The sequence below is a fragment of the Nanorana parkeri genome, unplaced genomic scaffold, assembly GCF_000935625.1.
Source record: "Nanorana parkeri isolate BGI_ZX_2015 unplaced genomic scaffold, ASM93562v1 scaffold305, whole genome shotgun sequence".
NCBI lineage: Eukaryota > Metazoa > Chordata > Amphibia > Anura > Dicroglossidae > Nanorana > Nanorana parkeri.
Window position 1 is genome coordinate 1,261,738 of NW_017306573.1, and position 19,455 is coordinate 1,281,192.

General features: G+C 49.3%; 2 protein-coding genes across 2 annotated transcripts in view; both read right to left on the reverse strand.

Annotated features, from left to right (window-relative positions):
• Positions 1-7,695, reverse strand: part of LOC108788079 (zinc finger protein 850-like) — a 43,759-nt gene extending 36,064 nt beyond the window's left edge. The window contains exons 1-4 of the mRNA XM_018557812.1: positions 7,638-7,695; positions 6,766-6,864; positions 5,530-6,284; positions 4,905-5,394 (exon numbers count right to left, since the gene is read on the reverse strand). Coding sequence (XP_018413314.1) covers positions 4,905-5,394; positions 5,530-6,284; positions 6,766-6,864; positions 7,638-7,695 — 1,402 coding nt within the window. The remainder of the gene's footprint in view (positions 1-4,904; positions 5,395-5,529; positions 6,285-6,765; positions 6,865-7,637) is intronic.
• The window catches only part of LOC108788099 (zinc finger protein 62 homolog), a 949,422-nt gene that overhangs the window by 864,478 nt on the left and 65,489 nt on the right, over positions 1-19,455 (reverse strand). The gene's annotated exons all lie outside the window — the stretch shown is intronic.

Consider the following 19,455-nt stretch of genomic DNA (forward strand, 5'->3'; position numbering starts at 1 on the left):
TCCTTGTAGAGATCCCGGTGTCCTTCTAGATACTCCCACTCCTCCATGGAGAAATAGACAGAGACATCCTGACACCTTATAGGAACCTGACACACACAATGATACAGTCACCACCCAGACACATCCCTTGTCTGTTCCTGGATCATGTCCCAGAATTCCCGGCACCGCTCACCTCTCCCGTCACCACCCAGACACACCCCTTGTCTGTTCCCGGATCATGTCCCAGAATTCCCGGCACTGCTCACCTCTCCTGACAGCAGCTCAATAATCTTCTGGGTGACTTCTAGAATCTTCTTGTCATTTCTGTCAGACGTCATGGATGAATGTGGAGACAACGGGGTGGTGGAAGGCCCATAGGGACAGTTGATGGGGACTAATCCCTCTCCAGATGTCTTCCTCACTACCTCGTAATCCTGCGTACACAAAGACGGAAACAATCATCTCTGCGCACATTGCCAACACAACACCCTCCTCACAGCCAGAATACTTCATCAGTATATAGGAAACCTCTACATTCAGGTTTGTAGTTCAAAGGAGGTAACGGTGATGTCATGTGACCTCCCAGAATCTTCCTCACCTCTCCGGTCAGCAGGTAGATGATCTCCAGGGTGAGATTTAGTATCTTCTCGGTCATGTGACTCCGATTCCTGTCAATCTTCATCGATGTGGCCATGTTATCTGCATAATGAACGACTCTAGGAGAAAATAAGGTGAAAATGATCTACAATCTGTATTTAGGATGTATCCGGTCTATAAATGGCGGCTCTGGATGGACGGTTGGATAAATGGTTTAATATTTAGGATGTATCCGGTCTATAAATGGCGGCTCTGGATGGACAGTTGGATAAATGGCTCTATATTTAGGATGTATCCGGTCTATAAATGGCGGCTCTGGATGGCACAACCAGGGAGGCTGCCGGGTGTAAATATAAAATAATATCTTATTACCTTCTCTGCTGCCAGTTTCAACAATGTCTCCTCTCTACTTCCTCCCAGCTGACCTCTCACCCGGAACTTCCTTTTTTATACCTCAATGTCACTTCCTGTCTGTACGTTTCTCTCATAGCAAACAAGAGTTCCTGTATTACGTTGTATACATCACAATTTGCCGCTTGTAATAATAATAATCAGGTCTTTGTGTTAAATTATTACAATCGCACTCTGACGCATTTCCTATGAAATCCAAATGTTTAGACGTAGCTTGCGCTGATCCTTCGGCCGCCGGAGCCCCTTGGTTCCGTCGAACCCGAAGGGCTGCTGTACGGGGCTATTCACAATACAGCAGCCGAACGCATATGTTTCAGCTCGACTGAGCCCAAGTGACAGCCGAAGCCAAAGCCGACCGATCTCCACGCACAATGACAGCTGGGCGGAGCCAGCCGTGACCTCACGGCCGGCTCCGCCCAGTTGTAACGACAGATCAGAGTCCCCAAATGACCTGGGGGCGCTGAGCTGTCATTAAACAATAACAACTGGGCGGAGCCGGCTGCTCCGCCCAGTTGTTATTCGGCCGGGACCTGCTAGAAGACTCTGGCCAACAGGAAACAGTTGGGCGGAGCTAGCAGTGATGTCACCGCTAGCTCCGCCCGATTGTTTTCATTTCGCCGGCATCTGTCAGATGATTCCCTATGCGGGCAGGAGTGCATTGCGTGCGGTCGGGTCTGAGGAATTCGGCTATTCACTCCTATGAGAATATACGTGAGTAGGGGTGGACGGCAGCGAGCTAGCTGCCGGAGCCTCGGCTCAGGCGATCCAGATGTTGGATCGGCCGAGCGGAACTCCTTCTGCACTTCGGCGCAGAGCATGTTCGGTTGACCGAAGGCAGCCGATGTGCGTCTGAAATCAGCCGTAGAAGCCAGAAGTGATTGGCTGAACAGCGTTTGGCTCACTTGGGCTCGGTTAGTCACTCGGCTGGCATCGGTCGAGTCTACAAGTGTCTGAGCTACGACCTCAACCCGGGCCTTAGATGCTTCCAGCAGGCCGTCACAACTGAACCATTAAGCTCACCTCCTCCACACACCAGAGTATCGGCAAAAGGAACTCATTCCAAACTCCGATGTGCTTGGAAGGATGAAAGGACATTTCGCATGCAAAGAATCCAAGAACATAGAAAAGGTCACATGTGGCCCAATGGACAATGGCAAGAAGATGTCATCAACGTACCGCGGCCAATACCAGGCGTATTGTTAAAGTGCATTAAGCTCCAGACATCTGCTCCGTCAGGAAGGGGTCCACCTCTGGGGTGCAGAGACTTTAGAAGGATTGAAGCCATTTGGTCAGTTTGACAGATTGAGTGTACAGCCAGCCCAGGGGGAGAAGTAGACTCTTTATAGGTAAGAGGTAAACTTCCACAGCAGGGGTAGCCAAACCCCGGCCTTCCAGCTGTGGTGGAACCACAAATCCCATGAGGCATTGCAAGATTCATCCACATCCACGACTCCCGAAGAGAGATGCATCATGGGAATTGTAGTTTCACCACAGCTGGAGGGCCGGAGTTTGGCTACCCCTGTTCTACAGGTCTAGTAGTTCTCCTGCTTAGGGGCGGTCACTGGCAGATCTACACAACGGGTACAGACCATTATTTGAGAAATGTCATCTCGAAGGTCTCAGACTCACTCAGGTGGGATCCAGGACCCAAGGTTGAGGAACACCTTGAATAAGAGATGTAGTGGGAGGGGCTTTGCAGCTGTAGAGGTTCCGAAAGACCCAAGTATGGAGACAGCAGGGTGATGCCACCCGCAGCACACGTCTGGAGGAAAGAGCCCAAATCCCTCTTAGGCAGCATCGCTGGTATGGATGGACTTGTTTCTTTCTGTATTTCTAAGCTGACACTAGCACGGCATTCACATGCTGCCCCTTCTACACTCAGGACTCCAATATGGCTTCTGGCGGGGGCGTGTCTTTATTTTACAGGAAAGTGTCTCATCCGCCATCATACCTTATGTATAATATTCCCCAGGATCGGAGAGATCCGGTCATCTCTATGGTCTGTGAAGTTCTGGATCTATATTTTGGGTATTGGGTTTACTCCTGGACAGTCTCTTTGGACATCATGTTACCATGCCTTGTGGTGCACGTGGGGGCCGGATAATCATAGGGGCTACTAGAGCTCCAGCCCACCCCTGAAAATAGGCCCGGGCCAGCCAGGATTGACTTGGTATGCCCGATGGCCCTCTGGGACTGCTGAGCTGAACACAGGCAGAGGCGCTCTCTAGTCAGGTGTATTAGCCACGGGGGCTGGTCCGGGCTTTCAGTCTGTTCTGTGTTCCAGTTTCAGGCCAGATGACACCCGGCCACAAAATGTCAGGTGGACAGGAGCATGGAGGAGGCACGGGACATGGAGGCGGCACGGGACATGGAGGGGCGCTGGAACTCAGGGAGCAAGGATGTGTCTGAAACACGGGGTGCAGATAAGTCCTGAAGGGCACACACTCCTGGCTGTCTCTCCTCACTCTCCTGGCTGTCTCTCCTCACTCTCCTGGCTGTCTCTCCTCCCTCTCTCTCCCCAGGCTGTCTCTCCCCTGGCTATCTCTCCTCCCTCTCCTGACGCTCTCTCTCTCCTGGCTGTCTCTCCTCACTCTCCTGGCTGTCTCTCCTCACTCTCCTGGCTGTCTCTCCTCCCTCTCTCTCCCCAGGCTGTCTCTCCCCTGGCTATCTCTCCTCCCTCTCCTGACTGTCTCTCCTCCCTCTCTCTCCCCAGGCTGTCTCTCCTCCCTCTCCTGGCTGTCTCTCCTCCCTCTCCCCTGGCTGTCTCTCCTCACTCTCTCTCCCCTGGCTGTCTCTCCTCACACTCCTGGCTGTCTCTCCTCACTCTCCTGGCTGTCTCTCCTCCCTCTCTCTCCCCAGGCTGTCTCTCCTCAGTCTCTCCCCTGGCTGTCTCTCCTCCCTCTCTCTCCCCAGGCTGTCTCTCCTCCCTCTCTCTCCCCAGGCTGTCTCTCCTCCCTCTCTCTCCCCAGGCTGTCTCTCCTCCCTCTCTCTCTCCAGGCTGTCTCTCCCCTGGCCGTCTCTCCTCCCTCTCTCCCCTGGCTGTCTCACCTCCCTCTCTCTCCCCAGGCTGTCTCTCCTCCCTCTCTCTCACCAGGCTGTCTCTCCTCCCTCTCTCTCCCCTGGCTGTCTCTCCTCCCTCTCTCTCCCCAGGCTGTCTCTCCTCCCTCTCTCTCCCCAGGCTGTCTCTCCTCAGTCTCTCCCCTGGCTGTCTCTCCTCCCTCTCTCTCCCCTGGCTGTCTCTCCTCCCTCTCTCTCCCCAGGCTGTCTCTCCTCCCTTTTTTTTTTCTTTTTTCATTTGTTTTGTTTCTTCACATTTTTAGTGACGCATGTTGGGGGGAAAAACCCCAAAAAAATATTTTAAAAAAGAAAAAAAAAAACCTTTCACTTTGTTGTGTAATAGAAACATCATGTTAGTGGTCTGAGAACGGAGACCCTGGACCAAAATGTGCACTTTTATCTACAAAACATTTTATCTTTTTGTAATTATTCATTTATTTATTTTTTATTTTAATTATTAATCAAACATTTTTTTCCAGACAATACTGCCAAATAAAAGTGTTTGTACCCAAAACTGATATATTTTGTTATCTGAAGTCATAGCGGGAATGGAGGTGAAATGGAAGTGAACAATCAATATGGCCGACACGGTCAAAGTGCCCGATCAGAAAAGCCTGTCACCTCTAACAGGCCCCAAGGCGTGCGGGAAAGGAGTCGGGAACTGTAGCAGGCAGATATCACAAGAACTAGAAGAAGCCAGCAGATGACTAAGCAAGCCCAGCTCCCCCTAGAACTAAAATATCATTTTTACAGGGATGTAAGATCCCGTTTCTATGATACTGCTGCACGAATGCCTAAAAAATATCATCCTGTTGCACCGTACATCTGTGAACAGCGTCAGCAGGCGTGTGTTGTCTGATGTCTACTCAGATGGCTTTTCTGTTTAAAACCTTTCCCGCACTCTGTGCACGGATAAGGGCGCTCTCCTGTGTGACTTCTCTGGTGTTTAAAAAGCTTTCCTTTTACTGAAAAACATTTCCCGCAGTCTGAACATGAATAAGGACGCTCGCCCGTGTGTACTCTCTGGTGTCTAAGAAGGCTTCCTTTCACAGAGAAACATCTCCCGCACTCTGAACACGAATAGGGACGCTCGCCCGTGTGGCTTCTCTGGTGTATGAGAAGTTTTGCTTTTGAAGGGAAACATTTCCCGCACTCTGAACATAAATAAGGACGCTCGCCCGTGTGAATTTTTTGGTGTGTAAGAAGGTTTCTTTTTGCAATGAAACATTTCCCGCACTCCGAACAAGAATAAGGACGTTCGCCAGTGTGGCTTCTCTGGTGTATAAGAAGTTCTCCTTTCACAGTGAAACATTTCCCACACTCTGAACATGAATACGGATAATTGCCGGTGTGACGAATCTGGTGTCTGAGCAGCTGTATTTTCCAACAGAAACACTTCCCACACTCTGTACAAGAATAAAGACGCTTGCCCGAGTGACTTCTCTGGGGTCTACGAAGGGATCCTTTGTTATGACAATCGCCCATGTGACTTTTCTGGTGTCTTTGGAGCTTTTCTTTCACAGAGAAACATTTTCCGCACTGTGAACATGTATACGGACGCTCACCTGTGTGAACGCGATGGTGTTTTTGAAGGGTGGTTTTGCGTGTGAAACACTTCCCACAGTCTGAACATGAATAAGGACGCACGCCCGTGTGAATTCTTTGGTGGCTGAGAAAGTTTCCTTTGTGCGTAAAGCGTTTGCCGCAATCGGAACACGAATAAGTACGCTGGTCCGTGTGAAATCTTTGGTGCTTCGCAAGGTTTCCTTTGTGAGTAAACCGTTTGCCGCACTCCGAACATGAATAAGAACCTTCGCCTCGGTGACTTTTCAGGTGATTTCGAAAGTTTCCTTTTAGAGTAAAACATTTCCCGCACTCCGGACACGAATAAGACCGCTCGCCTCGGTGACTCCTCTGGTGGTTTAAAAGGCTTCTTCGGTGAGAGAAACTTTTCCCGCACTCTGAGCATGAATATGAATCGTCACCTGAATGTCTGAGAAGTTCTCCATCCTCGGTGAAAGATTTCCCGCACTTCAAGAGTGACAACGAGTCCTCTCCTGAACCGAGATGGAGGTCCGATGTGTCAGCACCGGATTGGTTAGGAGGTTCTTCCGGCTCCCTTTTTGTTTCCGTCGTAGGATTCACTCCAGGAGAATGTTGTCTGAGGTCCGTACTTTTGGTGTCACAATCTGGAGGTGAAGCGAGATCTCCCCCCGACGTTCTGCCGGGATACCCACCGCCTGCGAGAAGAGAGATCACACCACATGACATTGGACACCGAGGAATGGAGGCGGGCCTTTCATTAGGGATGGGCCCGATGTTTGCTATTGGCCCGCCCAGCACGAGGCACTGCGCCTTCTGAGCCCTGATTGGCTAAAGCCTTGCACCTGACCACATCACATGACATTGGACACTGAGGAGTGGAGGCGGGCCTTTCATTAGGGATGGGCACGATGTTCGCTATTGGCCCGCCGAGCACCCCGCATGAGGCACTGCGCCTTGTGAAGCCCCGATTGGCTGAAGCCTTGCACCTGACCACAGGAGGCTTTGCCCAATCAGGACCCAGTACTCTGTAAGAGCCATGATTGGCTCTTAGAGTCATGATGACTTTGCCCAATCACGCCCCCCAACAATTGGGACCGCTAGCTCCGTCCCAATTGTTTACATGTTGCCGGTGTTCTATCGAAAGCTCCAACTCGTCGTAATCTCCAACTACCTCACCGCCGGTTACTTGCAAGTCGGAGATTTTCGACCAGACGGCGTCAGACTGCAAATCGCAAAGACTGACGGAGCTCCGTACAGCTGCATGGTAACGATATCCTGCAGGCGGCAAAACCCGAGGAGTATGCGGAAACCGCTGCGCGCGCATGCGTACAGAGCGCCAAGTCTTCCTGAGCACCGCACGTGAGGTGGTTGGAGATCTCGATGAGTTGGAGCTTTCGATAGAACACCGGCATCTGTCAGAATGCCATTCAGCAGACGTCGGTTTTTATTTGTTATTGTTTTATTTAGTCGCCGTGGACAACGCTGGGCGCCGTGATTGGCGCCGGATTTCATCGGTGGATCAATTTTTTGGGGTTTCTTTGTCCAAATAAAAGGATTTTTTCAAAAGTCCCGCCTCTTTTTTTACAATTTGATTTAACCCTTTAGTGATTGGGTAGCAGGACAAGTCCCCCTTACTCATTCACAAAGGGGCGGGGCCGCATCTGGGTGTCCCTTTATTAAAGATCTGAATAGGCCCCTCCTCCCTGCCCGCACCCCCCCCACAACCAACGTCCCAGGGCTCGTGGGGAAGAGGCCCTTGTGCCCATCGGCACGGGGACAAGGTGTTGTCTTGGGGCGACCTTCCCAGTGCTGAGGGCATGTGGCCTGGTATGGCGGGGGGCTACCTTGTCCCTCCTCTCTCCTGCCCTGCTTGGATCAAGGGTCTGTTATGGAATTTTAGGGGGGACACCATGTTTTTTTCCCCCTCATTTTTAGGTGTGGGGTCCCTCAAAATTCCGACCAGACCTTAAGGGCCTGCTATGACTTTGACGGGGAACCCCACAAAATGAAGACGTGACCTGTTTCTGTATTTAGTGTTGATGACTTACTGGTGTCCACGTGTGGAGAAGATTCCTCCTGCTTCACCGTCACCTCCCCCTCCTCCATAGACCGCGGAGCTCCGCCCACCAACGTCTCTTCTTCTTCCTCTTTCACCTCAACTTTCATGTCTTCCAGTTCTTCACCCTAAACACCAAAGATGACAGAACACATTCGTAAGAAGGAGCGAGAGATCACATGGAAGGATGTCCTCTCATAGGCCCAGTCCCACCTACCTGACCATGGTGAGGGATCTCATGATGTTCCTGTGTGGAATCCTGGGAATACAGAGGACGGGGACATCTCTCTGGTGGGTTCCTCTTACTGGATCCATCTGTAGGAAACACACACACTGACTGAATACATTGTTTCTATGTGTGTATCAGATGATGGGGGATCTAGGTGGACCCTCCGTACTGCTCTCTCCTCTTACCCGGTGATGTGAGGGGCGGCTCATCCTCCATCTTGGTTCCCTTGCAGAGATCTCTCTCCTCCATCAGAGACACCCTGACCCCTTATAGGAACCTGACACACAGTCACCTGGAATCTTCATGCCGCGGTTGGTCTCGGTGGTCAGGCGGTGAGGTGGAGGCCCTGTGACGGGGGATGGGAAGACGGCTGTTGGGTGTTGGCGGCTCTTCTGATGTTTCCTTCACATTATAATCCTGCGTAAGGACAGAGAGTGAGAATTGTCCCTCCCGAGCTCCCAGAATCCTCCTCACCTCTCCTGGTAGGTCTCTATTTTTATCACAGGGGGGGTCAGAGGGATGTCATGTGACCTCCTACAATGCTCCTCACCTCCTCTATACAGGACGCTCTTCTCTGCAGATTGAGAATGATCTGGACGGGGTGACTCGTCTCCGGGAGGAAGACATCGGGGGTCTATTAGATCCGGAGTGTCACCTCTGCATACTGTGGAAGCTGATGGAGCGCATACTGTACCCCCATACTGTTCCCCCAATACCGTACCCCTATACCCTACCATCATACCATACTGTACCCCTATACTATACCCCCCATACTGTTCCCCCAATACCGTACCCCTATACCCTACCATCATACCATACTGTACCCCTATACTATACCCCCCATACTGTTCCCCCTATACCTGATACCATACGCCCATACCCTACCATCATACCCCATACTATAACCCCATACTGTACCCCACTATACCTGATACCATACCCTACCATCATACCCCATACTGTACCCCACTATACCTGATACTATACCCCATACCATCATAGTATACCCCCTTAACCATACCCTCATACCTTACCATCATACCATACCCCCATACCCTACCCCACTATACCTGATACCAAACGCACATACCCTACCATCATACCATACCCCCCTACTATACCCCCAATACCGTACCCCAATACTCTACCCCACTATACCTGATACCATACCCCATACCATCATATTATACCCCCCTACCATACCCCATACTACTATACCCCCCCGTCCTGTACCCCCATACTGACGTATCTCTTCCTGGTCACTGCCGGTGGGGTGGAGCAGCAAAGACAAGAGAGAGCATGAGGTCATCATCACGCCAGGGTTACCCTGATGTGTTGGTGACCTCATCGCCTATACTGATCCTACATAGGGACTTGTCCGGGACCCCCAAAACTAAGGGATTCTATCCCAAATTCTAGGACGGTCTCCGGGGTGGGGGGCACGTATAAATGGCTCCATATTTGGGCTGCATCTGGGTTACCCAGCACAAATATAAAACATCTCACCTCCTCTGCTGACCATTTAAGCAATGCCTCCTCTCTACTTCCTGTCAACCCTCAACCTTTCACCCGGAACTTCCTGTTTGTACTTTACATCACTTCCTGTCTGTGCAGACCACTCGAAATAAGTGAGATCTCCATCTTGTGGGGAATATAAAGGCCGCAGCCTGCGGACTCGCAGCACCTTCTTCCATAGAGTTCCATATACATTTATATCACTTCCTGTCTGTGCTTTACATCACTTCCTGTCTGTGCAGACCACCCGAAATAAATGAGATCACCATCTTGTGGAGAATATAAAGGCCGCGGACTTGCAGCACCTTCTTCCGCGAGTCGCATTCTTTATTATACATCAATCGGCAGTCACGTCCGACATCTTGGAAAAAAATAAATAAATAACAATCGTTCGATATTGTTCTAAAATTTAAGGATTTGCTAGAAAAAAGAATTTAAAAAAAAAAAAAAAAAGTATCTGGAACATCGCGTCCGAAAACCACTCGAAATAAAATGATAGAAATTCGTCATTCAGTCCTAAAATTCCCCCGAAAAGGTTTGGCGGCGGAAGAGCGAAGACGCGACAATGGCGTCAAATAATGATCGCCGGCAGAATAGAAGATTAAATGGGGGGAAAAAAATGTAGCGCTCACCCCCGAAGGAGCCGCTGAATATTGAAATAGGTTCTCCTACCTGTTGGTTCCAGCTGCCGGTCCCCTTTGATCAGCAACAGCACACCAACACTCACTGACAGAACGGCTCGAGTCTTAGGGTCTTTTTTTGGGGTATTTATTTGCAACATCAATAGGAGAGAGAGGGATCCCGGGACCGGCTTCTCTGGTGTCGGCGGGAAGCTGGGGAGCAGATGGGCGAACCTCCGTTCACCGATCCCCTCCACGTTCTATGGGAGCGTGAGCGATGCAGATGACATCACTTCCGGTCCCATAGCTGTCATTGGTCGGATCCTGAAGCCTGCGATCTGCACTTCAATATCTTATTTCTAGTGTAAAGGTGACACTGAGGGTCTTTTGGACCCCCAGGATCACCTTAAAGAGTACCTGTCACCACCATCTGCTATCACATGGGGGGTTTGTAAGCCGCTCCTATGTCATAGCAATTAAAAAAAAAAAAACAGTATTCAAAATTAATATTAAATGAAATAAATGTAAAAATAATTTGTAAAAAATTTAAGTCCCCGCCCCCTGCGAGCAAGCGCGTCTCTACGTAAACACGCGTCGGGTGCGCCTACGTATGAAAACGACGAACGCGCTACACATGTTGGGTATCGCCGCGCACGCCGGAGTGAGAGCTATAATTCCGGGGCCGGTTGTTTTGGGTATCTCTAAACTGATGACCTGTGGGAGCGCTTTTAAAGCGTCTTCTATGGACTTTTTAGGGGTACTGACGTTTGTCGCCGTTTCACGGACGCACGCACAATTTGTAACCCGGGCATGTCGGGTGTCTATTTACTCGTCGTCACCTCCTCTTTTACATTTTACAAACAAAATGGGTATTTTATTGTGTTTCTGGGTCACTTAAGGTCATTTTTCACTACATTTTGGGGTTTGATAATATTGCGCTAATATCGTGCAATATAAAAAAAATTGAACTGCCGCCATTTTATTCTCCGGGGTCTCGGCTTTCAGGAAATATATCATGTTTGGGGGGGTTGAAGTAATTTTCAGGCCTAAAATGTGGAATGTAACATGGGTGCAAACTGTTTCCTATTGGCCGGCCAATGAATAACAACTGGGCGGAGTGACGTCACGGCCAGCTACACCCAGTTTTCATTGTTTAATGACAGATCAGCGGCCCCAGGTCATTTGGGGACGCTGATCTGTCATTACAACTGGGCGGAGCCAGCCCTTTGTGTTCTGAATTTATAAGGCCAGGGAGAGAGGGTTACAGTCATTGTTGTGACAAATTCCGACACAGTTTTCGTTGTTTTATGCCCAACTTTATTGGTCACAGGAAGTAACGTTACAAAAAAGGCCAAAACGGCATCAATACCATAAAATATAAACAAATCAGATTCGGCTTCTAACTAGAATATCAATGTTGGATGGACGCATCCTTTAAAATTCCTCCACTTTTATTTGGTCGACAAACAAATCCAACCACCATAGATTTGTTACCAGCTTCAATGGGCATGGGTTCTTTGATGCTGATTCAGGGTTGACTTCTGCAAAAAACCTTTCCCGCACTCTGAACACGTAAAAGGACGCTCGCCTGTGTGGGTCCTTTGATGCATATGAAGGTCTGATTTTTCAGTGAAGCGTTTCCCGAACACTGTACACGTGTACAGCATTTCCTCCGTGTGGGTCCGCTGGTGTCTGCCGAGCGTGCCTTTCGGCGTAAAACTTTTCCCACACTCCAAGCAGGAAAACGGACTCTCGCGCGCGTGAACTCTGAGGTGTCCCGTCAGGTGCGTTTTCCGTTTGAAACTCCGACCGCATTCCAAGCACGGCTAAGGCCTCTTACCCTTGTGGGTTTTCTGGTGCTGGACAAGGACTGCTTTGACTTTGAATGACTTGTCACACTCCGAACATGCATAGGGCCTCACCTCACTGTGATAACTTTGATGCCTGACAACGTCCGATTTTGAACTAAAACATCTCCCGCACTTCGAGCACGAGTATGGCCGCACTCCCGCGTGACGCCTTTGATGTTTAACCAGATCCGACTTTGACGTGAAACTTTTCCCACACTCCGTGCACGAGTAGGGCCTCACTCCAGTGTGACGCCTTTGATGTTTGATCAGGTCCGACTTTGCGGCAAAAGAATTATTGCACTCGGAACATGAAAACGGACGCTCCCCTGTATGCGTCCGCAGGTGGGAGGAGAGATGTGAACTTGCTACAAAACATTTCCCGCACTCTGAGCAGGAGAAGGGTCGTTCGCCAGTGTGCTGTCTTTGATGTCGGACCAAACGAGATCTGGATATAAAACACTTGCCGCACTCGGAGCATGGCAGCGGAGGCTCGCGCGTGTGCACTCTCTGATGTAAGACGAGATAAGCTTTCTTTCCAAAACACTTATCACATTGAGAACATGGAAACGATTGGTCTACCGTGTGACCAACTGTCCCTGAACTAAGAGGGGGAGGTTCCTTAGAGACATCACCTGATGGGTCCTCATTACTAGACCTTGGATGGTCAACACGGTGGAAGATTTGGGTTCTATCAGAAGACTGTTCAAGATTGGACGGTTTCATTTCTTGGTCTCCAGGAGGATCACGTACCATGAAATGATCTTCAGTGATACAATCCCGAGATATCACCTCCACTGCGTCCCAGATACTGCATCCCACTGTCAACAGAAGATGGAGAAGAGGACGAGATGTCAACGTGTTACCCCCAGCAAGAGAGGAACAACCATCCATATGGTGTACAGTATCTCCTCATTTGTTGGTCACATGACGTTATACTGAGGAATGGAGATGGACCTTCATATGGTGTACAGTATCTCCTCCTCATTTGTTGGTCACATGACGTTATATTGGGGAATGGAGATGGACCTTCATATGGTGTACAGTATCTCCTCCTCATTTGTTGGGGACATGACGTTATATTGAGGAATGGAGATGGACCTTCATATGGTGTACAGTATCTCCTCCTCATTGGTTGGGAAGGTAGGGATGTTCACACATGGCCAGCGTTCAACTGAGAGATTAAGAGATAAAGAGCCCACTCAGCTCCAACTTACAGGAGATAAGATCTCACTCTCTACGTACCACTCACAATCCAGTCCCACCTCACCAGATGTTGAAGGTCGGCTTCCTCTCCAGCACTACGTTTAACCTCGGAGAAGTAAGATTACATTGTGAACGGTTCTGTGTCTTACCTGTTCTGTTATCTACAGACGATTCCTCTTCCTTAAATCTTGCCATCATTCCAACCTCCTCCTTATACTGCTGGTCACACCTCACATACGTCTCTTCTTCTTCCTCTTTTATCTCAACTTTCATACCAATCATTTCTTCCCCCTAACCCGTCAAATGATAGAAAACAATATCTATACTGAGACTACGTAGAAGAACAGATTCTCTAAGATTTTAGAGTCACTTCTGAGCTCAAGAACCCAAATTCCACCGACCTGACCACGGTGAGGGACGGTGAGATGTTCCTGTGTGGAATCCCGGGAATACAGAGGACGGGCCTGAGGGATCTCATGATGTTCCTGTGTGGAGTCCCGGGAATACAGAGGACGCGCCTGAGGGATCTCATGATGTTCCTGTGTGGAATCCCGGGGATACAGAGGACGGGGACATCTCTCTGGTGGGTTCCTCTTACTGGATCCATCTGTAGGAAACACACACACTGACTGAATACATTGTTTCTATGTGTGTATCAGATGATGGGGGATGTAGGTGGACCCTCCGTACTGCTCTCTCCTCTTACCCGGTGATGTGAGGGGCGGCTCATTCTCCATCACAACGTCCTTGTAGAGATCCCGGTGTCCTTCTAGATACTCCCACTCCTCCATGGAGAAATAGACAGAGACATCCTGACACCTTATAGGAACCTGACACACACAATGATACAGTCACCATCCAGACACACCCCTTGTCTGTTCCTGGACCATGTCCCAGAATTCCCGGCACCGCTCACCTCTCCCGTCAGCAGCTCCATCATCTTCCTGGTGACTTCTAGAATCTTCTCCTTATGTGTTCTCTCTGGAACCAGGTAAATTGACGGAGGAATCGTGATGGTCACATGGTTGCCAGGCTTAACAATATCACAATCCTACATTAAAGGGATAGAGATAAGAGTGATGTCATGTGACCTCCCAGAATCCTCCTCACCTCTCCGGTCAGGTCTGTGTCTTATGAATAGAGATAGGAGTGATGTCATGTGACCTCCCAGAATCCTCCTCACCTCTCCGGTCAGCAGGCAGATGATCTCCAGGGTGAGCCGTAATATCCTCTCCGTCACGTGACTCCACGCCTTATCCATGGTCGTTGGGGTGGTCATGTGATCTGTGCAGGACGTTCCTCTCTGTAGATGGATAACAAAATGAGAATGATCGGCACTGTAGCATTCCGGACTTCATTATGATGGCGATAGATTACACAGCCGGGTTTCCTTTACAATGGCAATCGTGTTCCCGGTAGGGTTGCCGCCTTTTCTTCCAGCGAAAGCCGAACACTCTAGCGACACGCGGACATTTTTGGGGATAATGAGTCGCTTATTCATATGTAAATATCACACTGCATAACCCACCTTAGACCCTACACAGCCACCTGAGAGCCCACATAGCCCACCTGAGAGCCTGCATAGCCCACCTGAGAGCCCACATAGCCCACCTGAGAGCCTGCATAGCCCACCTGAGAGCCCGCATAGCCCACCTGAGAGCCCACATAGCCCACCTGAGAGCCCGCATAGCCCACCTGAGAGCCTGCATAGCCACCTGAGAGCCAGCATAGCCCACCTGAGAGCCAGCATAGCCCACCTGAGAGCCAGCATAGACCACCTGAGAGCCCGCAGAGCCCACCTGAGAGCCCGCATAGCCCACCTGAGAGCCTGCATAGCCCACCTGAGAGCCTGCATAACCCACCTTAGACCCTACACAGCCATCTGAGAGCCAGCATAGACCACCTTAGAGCCCACATAGCCCACCTGAGACCCTACATAGCCACCTGAGAGCCTGCATAGCCCACCTGAGAGCCTACACAGCCACCTGAGAGCCTGCATAGCCTACCTGAGAGCCCACACAGCCACTTGAGAGCTTGCATAGCCCACCATAGAGACTACACAGCCACCTGAGGGCCCGCATAGCCCACCAGAGAGCCTACACAGTCACCTCAGAGCCCGCATAGCCCAGCTGAGAGCCCGCATAGCCCGTCTGAGACCCCGCATAGCCCGTCTGAGACCCCGCATAGCCCTCCTGAAAATGCAGCGCTAGAGTGTTCAGGTTTCACTTGGAAGAGAAGGTGGCCACCCTAGTTCCCGATAACAGCCTAAAATTCTTGGTGCACCTGTCCGTATCGCTTACCAGTTGGTTGCTATGGAGAGCCATCGACTACGGCAACAGCCGCCGCTATGAACAAATACAAATCACTTCGATATTAATTTTGATATATGAGTATTCTTTATATATCATACTATGTACGTGTGATGCTGGATGTCTATATATCTTCTTACCTCCTCTGCTGCCAGTTCCAGCAATGTCTCCTCTCTACTTCCTCCCACCTCACCTTTGACCCGGAACTTCCTGTCCCAAGCTCACATTACTTCCTAATATCCCTTCCCATTTGTGCGTTCCATCTCTTCCTACTCCAAGACTTTGCCATCTTGTGGGTTGTAGTGGAATAGCCGCTTTCTATAATCCTGTGTTTTCCGACATGTGATGATGTCATCGCTGCGTCGTTTATCATGCAGCGTATGTGTATCATATGACAGCGGCGCGCTTTTTGGCTCCTTTTAATACCTTTAATCTGATGAGTTATAAAAGAAAAAGTTCAAAATAGTTCAGTTTCCTTTTAGTCTTCAGGGCCTGGTTCAGTACCCGACCCCCACCCCTCTGTACACGCCTCTACGGACCAGAGCAGTTTTTACATTTCCGCTATGGGTAGGGCTGACACCGCGCGCCAATTTTCCTTTTTTTGGAACATATAGAAGCGAGAGCGAGGAGAGGCAGCCAGGGGAGGGAGTGAGGAGACTAGAGGACTACAAATCCCAGCAATACATTATACAGCCATACAAAATATATATCAAGCGACATATGCGGGTGGCACCCTGATGTCTCCAGGCTCTCAGGTGGACTCTGTGGCCTCTCAGATGGCTGTGTGGGGTCGCAGGTGGGCTATGTGGGTTCTAAGGTGGCTGTGTGGGTTCTAAGGTGGCTATGCGGGGGTCTCAGTTTGGCTATGTGGGCTCTTAGGTGGCTGTGTGGGGTCTTAGGTGGCTGTGTTGGGTCTTAGGTGGGCTGTGTGGGGTCTTAGGTGGCTGTGTTGGGTCTCAGGTGGGCTATGTGGGCTCTTAGGTGGCTGTGTGGGGTCTTAGGTGGCTGTGTTGGGTCTCAGGTGGGCTATGTGGGTTCTAAGGTGGCTATGCGGGGGTCTCAGGTGGGCTATGTAGTCTATCAGGAGTGCTGTGCGTGTCTCACCAGGGGTCTGGAGGTGGGCAGCAGGAAGAAGGAGGGGGAGATTTGCAGGGCCAGCCTTCCTGTGAGCCGCGGGCCCGCACATCTCCCCCTCCGTCTTCCTGACACCTGTCAGCCGGCCTGAAACCCGGACACAGTACTCAAAAACCGGACTATCCAGCTGAATCCTGGACAGGTGGCAACCCCCAGCTACGGGATAGGGTTGCCACCTTTTCTTCCAGGGAAACCCGAACACTCTGGCGACGCATGGAAATTTTGGGGGGAGAACGAGTCGCGGCTTCTTCATGTGTAAATATCACAGTGGAGACTATATTCAGTGTGGGGGAGGGGGGTGAATCCTGGACATTAGATGCGGCCATGACTTGGATGAGCCACTTTTTTCATCACCCGCTCGGCAAAACGAGCATTTATAACCCTTCCAGTGGGGGAGGGGAATCCACGGCAAGGGTAAAATTGTATCGGAGATCAGATGTGGGGTGCACAGGGAGGCCATTGCTTTCAATCAGTCGATTTGTGTGACTCTGTATAGCCGGAGACAGATCTGATGCCTTCCGGGAAGAGACCCCGGGTCGGTGTGGATTTGCTGAGGAAACCCAAATGCACTTTTTGCTACAGGGATACAGATCTTAGAGATACACTAGATACAGGTGTATACGTTCTGTAGCGAGGAGAGCACCTAGTATAGGCAATATGGTTCCCCCCCCCCAGTCTTTTTAGAAGCAAGAGAGGGCCCGGCACGAACAGGTCTATACAGATGTAATGCAGCCCGATGTTCAAGCTGCAGTATTTTGGGTGATAATCATCTCGGGACTTCTTATTCTAACGGGACAACATTTAAAATTGACCAGCTAGTCAATTGTCAGACTCGATTTGTTATATATATAATTTCTTGTACCATCTGTCACAGACAGTATATACCGTGTTTCCCCGAAAATAAGACACTGTCTTATATTTTTTTGGGCTCAAAAAACACACACACTAGGTCTTTTTTTTTTTTTTTTATGTACAACAGTCTACATGTTTTCATGTACAAAAATACGGTGATCAGGGCAATCAGGGGGGCGCCGTACCTTTCCAAGAGCAATTTGCTAACCAATCGATGACCAGAATGAGAGAAGCTTTCACTATCGATTCCTCACAGGCGGAGCGCATTTGGTATCACTCCGCCTGTGACAGGAGGCGGGGCTATAGAGGAGGCATCGGCTTATGCGGATCTGCTCCCTCCGGTGCCACCTCGCTTCCTCCAGCGCTGGCTTTGTTGGCACTGCTGATTATCTCCTGCCTCTCCAGCGGCTCTTCAGGTTCCCCCTTATGCCACCACCGGCCCTGGGAATGGACACAACTAGGTCTCATTTTCAGGGTAGGTCTTATATTTTAGCAATTCCCAAAAATAGTACTAGGTCTTATTTTCGGGGTAGGTCTTATTTTCGGTGTAGGTCTTATTTTCGGGGTAGGTCTTATTTTCGGGGTAGGTCTTATTTTCGGGGTAGGTATATACAGGCCAGGCATAGAGGTCTCAGCAAGGGATATATCGCTATCACAACAATCGGAGTCAGAATAATTATGATATTTAATATTTATTAATTATATTTTATTATAAGACCCTTTATGATAAGAAAGATTTTTAGTAATCATCTGTTACTTAATTGATAGCATTTTTAGGAGACTATGCTAATGATCAATGTATATCCATTGAGAAATAGATAATCCGCGCTTCTGGGAAGGAGACTAAAGTGGAAATGTATAATAAATTAAGACCTAAAGCAGCTCTAAAAAAAGAGGATAGAAGAATCCTATCAACAGTCGAGAAAAATATATATCAAAGCGCTAAAGGTATAACTGATATGAAACTTAGTACGACCAAGTGATATAGTGAAATTAGGGTTTAGGCGGTCTAGCCCTAAACCAAGTGATATGTCTTACATAGAATCATAAAAGAAAAAAGAAAAAGAAAATTAATAGTACAATTGTGCTGTGGAAAAACAGAAAATGATTGGGACAATAAAAAATTTCAACCACTGTGTAAAGACCTCGAATATATAACAATATATAAACGATCCGTGCCAAAAATATATATTAAAAAATTGGAATAAAATGTTCAACGAAAAATAAACGTAAAAAACTTGTACAAAGGAAGTTGTTAATGATATATATTGATGGTGGTATATATTTCGTAGCGGTGGTCCGACAGCCCCTCTTGGGTGGGTACTCACCAAATGGAGTTGGATCGAAGGCTTTTAGTTAGTGACACTTGAGCCTGCAATCGTGCTTTCAAACTTGGACCCAGTTGTTTTTACTCTCAGTCCCTGCAAGGTGAGTGTTTGGTTTTTCTCCCTTGTAGCGCCGGCTGTATCCCAGAAGTGAAGCTGGATCGTCTCAGGCGCAGTGTCAAACAAAACTCCTTTTGGAATGTCCGTGTGGACTCCAATATGTTGGCAGGACCACTCGGGAACTGTTTGACCAGCCCCTGTTCGGCGTTTGAATCTGGGTCTCTGGCGCAGAAGTGCAAAGACCTAGCCATTCAGCCACAGCCACGATGGTGGTGGTGATGATGATGGTGATGATGGTGGTGGTGATGATGATGGTGATGGTGGTGGTGGTGATGGTGGTGGTGGTGATGATGGTGGTGGTGATGATGGTGGTGGTGGTGGTGATGATGATGGTGGTGATGATGATGGTGGTGGTGATGATGATAATGATGATGGTGGTGATGAGACCCCGTGCAGAGGAAACTCTTCACCACACGGAAGAAGATATCAACAAGAGACACAGCCGACAAACGGAAGCGTTTCAGACCACTTTGGGGTAATCACGATACAATTTATTCTCATCGGCAAGAAGACTACAAAATGAAATCTACGGATGACTTCTAGTGTTAAAAACAGATACATTATATTTTATATACATGGATACATGACATGATACACGGCCATCTTCCCGGGGGAGGGGTTCAGCTTGAAAGCCCATCTCCAAATTTTTACTT